This window comes from Quercus suber, unplaced genomic scaffold (genome assembly GCF_002906115.3).
Source record: "Quercus suber isolate HL8 unplaced genomic scaffold, Cork oak 2.0 scaffold_511, whole genome shotgun sequence".
In the NCBI taxonomy this organism is placed as follows: domain Eukaryota; kingdom Viridiplantae; phylum Streptophyta; class Magnoliopsida; order Fagales; family Fagaceae; genus Quercus; species Quercus suber.
The window spans coordinates 561,858-569,295 of NW_027069960.1; the positions used below are offsets into that span (position 1 = coordinate 561,858).

The 7,438-nt window shown below is 33.2% G+C and overlaps 1 protein-coding gene across 1 annotated transcript in view; it reads left to right on the forward strand.

Moving 5' to 3' along the window:
- The window catches only part of LOC136063322 (protein trichome birefringence-like 10), a 4,566-nt gene extending 3,078 nt beyond the window's left edge, over positions 1 to 1,488 (forward strand). Inside the window, exons 2-3 of the mRNA XM_065763520.1 lie at positions 225 to 431; positions 558 to 1,488. Coding sequence (XP_065619592.1) covers positions 225 to 431; positions 558 to 921 — 571 coding nt within the window. The 3' untranslated portion in view covers positions 922 to 1,488. The remainder of the gene's footprint in view (positions 1 to 224; positions 432 to 557) is intronic.
- The last annotated feature ends 5,950 nt before the right edge of the window (positions 1,489 to 7,438 follow it).

Genomic DNA, 7,438 nt, shown 5'->3' on the forward strand with positions numbered 1-7,438 from the left:
CCATACATCCTATCATCTTTAAATTAAAATTGCAATGAGATTTGCCTTTATATGAGAGTTGAAACAATAAATTTTCTTATGTGACATTTGCACCAAATCCTACCTAAATTTTTTTATGTTAGGTAGTTAGTATATGTAATTATTGATGCAAGACATTCCCTTAAATCATGGGTTAGTTTTGAGTATCATTAGAACCTATTAACCTCATATTCATAATTCCTTTTTTCTTTTTTAGTTGGAGAAAAGATTAAAAGTACATCTATTTTGTTCAGGGGTTGTTACTTCCAAGAAGGTGCAGAGGTAAAGATGGATATGGAAGTAGAACATGCATATCATAGGTCCATAGAGACTGTGTCGCACTGGATACACACTGAACTAAATTCAAGCAAGACCCAGGTTTTCTTTCGCACATACGCTCCTGTGCATTTCAGGTTTGTTTTATTACTTAAAACAATTGACTCTTCTTATTATTCTCCCTCTATTGCCCTTTTCTTGTGAAGTAGATTTTTTATGCATCCTATTTGGGGAGCTAAACTTTTAAGTTTTGTTATATACAGAGGAGGGGATTGGAGGACCGGGGGAAACTGTCATTTGGAAACACTTCCAGAGCTGGGATCCTCATTGGTGCCTTCTAATACTTGGGCGCAATTCAAAATCGCCAATGCTGTCTTTTCAACTCACTTATACACATCAGAAGTAAAAAAATTTGAAGTATTGAACGTAACTCGTATGACTGCACAGAGAAAAGATGGGCATTCATCTCTATATTATCTGGGTCCTGATGTAGGCCCTGCACCTATCCATCGCCAGGATTGCAGTCATTGGTGTCTGCCTGGAGTCCCTGATACATGGAATGAGTTACTCTATGCACTATTCCTTAAGCGCGAGGCTACTCACTCCTATAATGCATCCAAGTATTAGGTGTGGTTGCAGGCATGATATACCAAGAAGAAAAGGTGGACATTTATGCACAGATGATTCCACTTTCTGAAAAATGACTAAAGAAAACAACACACTGTGACAGTTGCAAGACTGTTTAAGTAAGGTTGAAAGTGGGTCTCATATTTTGACGTTGATAGAGAGGTCGGATCATGAGGATTTCAGATGATTAGTTAGATACAAATAGCCCAATTATAGGGGGCAAATGGGTGGACAGGATCTCTGGATTAAAGACATACAGTGTAAAGAAACATTCACACATTGGGTATTTTATTGTGATTAGTCAGGTGGTATAGTTCTTCAGGAGTAAAATACATAATTTACAAAATTTTGTTTGTATTTTTTTACATTTACCAAGGACCAAAGGTTTGGTTCATTTTTTTTTTTTTTTTAATGACTTGTAATTCCTACTTCACCTATCGGTTAAGATTAGTTACAAGCAAAGATTAGTTACAAGCAAAAGGCACTGCATTGAGCTCTTTCTGTATTAAAGTGGTACGAAGGCAGGACCATATTTGATCATTAAAGAAACGTCATCATTATATGCAATTTAACTCCGTAGTACTCCGACTACTCTCCCTTAAATCAAGCCCCATTTGATTGCTGATGGATTTATTTATTTATTTATCTTATAAATAATTAAGTAGTTGGGAGTAAGGGGATTTGAACTCAAGAGTGTCTCCATTTACGAGAATGGGCCAACCAATTGAGTTATAAGACATGATGTTGTTGATGCATCTGAATTTGGTAAGAATGAGACGTAAAACCCACGTTTTAATACATTCTACTATACCTAATAACATTTCAATAAACTCTCAATTTTGTTGAATTTTTAGGTGGGTATTAAAATTGATTGGATGTGGTTGTTTCTATTTTTAAATATGTGATAAGTGATGTGACATGTTGAAATTAGATGGTGTAAAACTTGGGTTTTATGCTACATTCTTATAGAATTTAATCGCTTTGTTCATAGAAAAGAACACGTGTACTTCCTACACAATTAATGTTGCTGCCATTCTTTGGTGAGTGTGTGTGTGTATATATATATATATATCATTGGATACTGCTCCTTCTAGACTTATTTAGACTTAGTAAATAAAATAAAAGGTTATTCAATCGTTTTAGTGGAGCGTGATTCTTTTCTCTAGTAACAGAAAGTTTGCCAACTAGCAAATAATCCTTGATATTAGAGAATTTAAGAGATTGTCATGGCAAGGGGAGTCATTTATCATTACGATAGGTGTCAAGTTTATAAATTTTCAATCGTTATATCTGACTCCCTAAAGTTTGGAATAAAATGAAATCGTTAGAATTATATTAATTATAAGTGTAATATCACATGTGTGATTCATGTGTCTAAGTTTATGTATATGACTTGACAAAAATAATTGTCATTTTCTAAATCATTTTAAACTAACATAAAATGATGCATTTTTTATTAAAATAAAATTAAATGTAAAATAACATTCCATTTACAGGAATGATTAAAAAACCTTACATAAACGACACCATTTTAAAACAAACTAGAGAAATGGAGTGAATGGATTGTAGTGGACCAATATGGACCGAGAATTGGATTAGAATGGACTTAATGGACTAAAATGGACCGAATAGACCGAAATTGACTGAATAGTTTGAAGTGGACCGAAATAGACCGAAGTGGACTGAAATGAATTGAATGGACCAAAGTGGATCAAATGGACATAAGTGGACCAAATTGGAACGAATGGACCAAAATAAATCAAAATGCTACACTAATATGACTCAACAAAAGTGAAAGAAGGAACTACAATAAATGTTAAACTTCAACTCATATTATACAGATTTATGCTTTGATCTGCATTACCCATTGTTTCTTATCCCCTTTGGCCCTCTTTGCATTTCACTCCTTGTCAATGTCCTCTCAGAATATGCTCGGATTTATAAGAGGAATGACAACATAGATAGGGTAGAGATAAGCTTCTTTTCTATAACACCTTTTCAAATATGGTGTATCTGCTTGCTCATATCCTAATCTTCCTAGCTCTTCCTTTCTAATAAACATAAAGATTGGGATTGGGTAGTTTACCTCCACATTGCCACATGCATTTCCTTTAGTTCTAGCTGCGCAATACTTGGTTTGGCTAAGTACTCGACCGGGACTAACCTGCTCAGGTCGGGCTCTAGCGTCAAGGCTAATTGGACCAGTCAATCAACACTCCTATTTTGTTCCTGAGGAATTTGCTTAATTAGGAATTTTTTTGAAGTTGCCCTATATGTCCATGACGATTCTCCTTAGATATTTTTTCATTTTATCTCCACTGGCTTCATATTCTCCTTAGACTTGCTTTGCAAGTTGTGAATCACTGTTCACAATAACGAGCTAAACTCTTAGTGCTTAGACCACCTTCAATCCAACTACTAAGGCTTCTTACTTATCTTCATTATTTGTAACCTTAGACTTAAGTGTTGAGCATACTAAAATTCTATGTTTTTCACTTTTCAGCAATTTGAGATTTAAGCTTAGCTCCACTTGCTTGGTTGTTGGAGGACTCGGATTGTCGGGCCTCTTTTGTTATATGGGGTTGTAGGCTTGTAGTTGTAGAAAAAACACATGGAAAATACAGTTTTGTATCTCATACAAAACATATGCAGCGAAAAATTAACGGATTTACTTCATTCGCAATTGATAACAAGAAAGCATACCTTGGTATGTGAAATTCAAAACCAAAGATTAGAAGTCTTGGGAACACTTTTAATCTTCACTCCAATTCCACTTATGCCCAAGGAGTGTGGTCTCTCAATCGGTTTATATGTATGTGTTCAAGGGAGAATAAGAGAGTGGCTTACACTCACATACACACCATTTTCATTCATTACAAAAATCTATATGTTTCTATCCTTATATATAATTGATTATCTAATTGAGTTAGCCTTTTAGGTCATTCCAATTGGACTTTAGTATGTGGCTCGGAGTGGGACCAAAATGGACAAATAAGACACTAGCTCTAATGAGTTTTGGGCCTTTTTATCAACTTTTGACAAATCTAAAATTACCATTAATTATATTTAATACCACTATATAAATATAATTTCACTCTAGGCCTTATTAGTAAATTATATCTCAAGACTTTATTATATATACAACACTTTCATTAAAATATTTGTAGTAATACAAAGTCATGAATGTTGATTGCCACTTTTAATATTATTACATCTTAATCGTTGAGTATTCGGTTTAATTTTTTAAGTTATATTTTAGTAACTTCTTGCTAAAGTAGTTAAGCCTAACATTCTGAATAACCAAACCTATTAAATTTATTTCAAGAGAATATTTTATATTTCTGTTAAGAGATTATGAATTCCATCTTGAGAATATATGTTTCTTCAACATTAAATGTGGTTACTCAACATACTGAGATTTTGATCGTGACTTTAGATCTCACTCCTAATATATCAAAGCAACCTACACTTCATGATCAATTTCATTATTCTCTCAGGATTGAGAGTTCATGTAAATAGAAGTCGTGAGATTTATTATTCATTTGACAGTCGTTAGTAGAATAATAAATCTTACAACGGTCCAGTTCAATATGTTTTAACACTTAAAGCATATCAACTAAAAGTCTCCACTTCCATGATCAAGATCAAATCATCTTAATTGATATGCTATGGTCTTTATAGATGAAATGTCCAATTTCATCACCAACTACGAACTAAAATTCTGAGTTTACAAAGAGTTTGTGATTTATATCGTTTGTGACTAAATCACATAAATCACATATTATGCATCCATGGACTATATGATAATGTCCAATTATTCATGTTATCATTATTTTAAATAATAATAAAACAACTTTATTAATTAGAACATAATATCATACATAGCATCATAGAATATGATTAAAAGGGCACATATTTGGTCCTCTTCAAGTACTTCGATCTCAACTAGGTTCTCTAGTCTCTACCAACTTTTCTCAATCTTAATTATTGCTAACTTTGTAGCCTCTCTCAATTAATAGTGAGGATCTCCATGGTTTGCTGCCTTTCAAAGAGGCTACGTAATTAGTGTTCCAATGTGGATCTTGAGTTACAAGATGTTTCATTAAATGAAAATGAGATATCAGAAGAAAACATCACATTTGTTAGAGTTACTAATGAGTGGACATCCTTTCAAGATGCTTTGGCAAAGGAAATGTTTGAGGAAAATCAATCTCGGCATCATCATGTTATTTGAGACTTATGTGTCTAAGTTTATGTATATGACTTGACAAAAATAATTGTCATTTTCTAAATCATTTTAAACTAACATAAAATGATGCATTTTTTATTAAAATAAAATTAAATGTAAAATAACATTCCATTTACAGGAATGATTAAAAAACCTTACATAAACGACACCATTTTAAAACAAACTAGAGAAATGGAGTGAATGGATTGTAGTGGACCAATATGGACCGAGAATTGGATTAGAATGGACTTAATGGACTAAAATGGACCGAATAGACCGAAATTGACTGAATAGTTTGAAGTGGACCGAAATAGACCGAAGTGGACTGAAATGAATTGAATGGACCAAAGTGGATCAAATGGACATAAGTGGACCAAATTGGAACGAATGGACCAAAATAAATCAAAATGCTACACTAATATGACTCAACAAAAGTGAAAGAAGGAACTACAATAAATGTTAAACTTCAACTCATATTATACAGATTTATGCTTTGATCTGCATTACCCATTGTTTCTTATCCCCTTTGGCCCTCTTTGCATTTCACTCCTTGTCAATGTCCTCTCAGAATATGCTCGGATTTATAAGAGGAATGACAACATAGATAGGGTAGAGATAAGCTTCTTTTCTATAACACCTTTTCAAATATGGTGTATCTGCTTGCTCATATCCTAATCTTCCTAGCTCTTCCTTTCTAATAAACATAAAGATTGGGATTGGGTAGTTTACCTCCACATTGCCACATGCATTTCCTTTAGTTCTAGCTGCGCAATACTTGGTTTGGCTAAGTACTCGACCGGGACTAACCTGCTCAGGTCGGGCTCTAGCGTCAAGGCTAATTGGACCAGTCAATCAACACTCCTATTTTGTTCCTGAGGAATTTGCTTAATTAGGAATTTTTTTGAAGTTGCCCTATATGTCCATGACGATTCTCCTTAGATATTTTTTCATTTTATCTCCACTGGCTTCATATTCTCCTTAGACTTGCTTTGCAAGTTGTGAATCACTGTTCACAATAACGAGCTAAACTCTTAGTGCTTAGACCACCTTCAATCCAACTACTAAGGCTTCTTACTTATCTTCATTATTTGTAACCTTAGACTTAAGTGTTGAGCATACTAAAATTCTATGTTTTTCACTTTTCAGCAATTTGAGATTTAAGCTTAGCTCCACTTGCTTGGTTGTTGGAGGACTCGGATTGTCGGGCCTCTTTTGTTATATGGGGTTGTAGGCTTGTAGTTGTAGAAAAAACACATGGAAAATACAGTTTTGTATCTCATACAAAACATATGCAGCGAAAAATTAACGGATTTACTTCATTCGCAATTGATAACAAGAAAGCATACCTTGGTATGTGAAATTCAAAACCAAAGATTAGAAGTCTTGGGAACACTTTTAATCTTCACTCCAATTCCACTTATGCCCAAGGAGTGTGGTCTCTCAATCGGTTTATATGTATGTGTTCAAGGGAGAATAAGAGAGTGGCTTACACTCACATACACACCATTTTCATTCATTACAAAAATCTATATGTTTCTATCCTTATATATAATTGATTATCTAATTGAGTTAGCCTTTTAGGTCATTCCAATTGGACTTTAGTATGTGGCTCGGAGTGGGACCAAAATGGACAAATAAGACACTAGCTCTAATGAGTTTTGGGCCTTTTTATCAACTTTTGACAAATCTAAAATTACCATTAATTATATTTAATACCACTATATAAATATAATTTCACTCTAGGCCTTATTAGTAAATTATATCTCAAGACTTTATTATATATACAACACTTTCATTAAAATATTTGTAGTAATACAAAGTCATGAATGTTGATTGCCACTTTTAATATTATTACATCTTAATCGTTGAGTATTCGGTTTAATTTTTTAAGTTATATTTTAGTAACTTCTTGCTAAAGTAGTTAAGCCTAACATTCTGAATAACCAAACCTATTAAATTTATTTCAAGAGAATATTTTATATTTCTGTTAAGAGATTATGAATTCCATCTTGAGAATATATGTTTCTTCAACATTAAATGTGGTTACTCAACATACTGAGATTTTGATCGTGACTTTAGATCTCACTCCTAATATATCAAAGCAACCTACACTTCATGATCAATTTCATTATTCTCTCAGGATTGAGAGTTCATGTAAATAGAAGTCGTGAGATTTATTATTCATTTGACAGTCGTTAGTAGAATAATAAATCTTACAACGGTCCAGTTCAATATGTTTTAACACTTAAAGCATATCAACTAAAAGTCTCCACTTCCATGATCAAGATC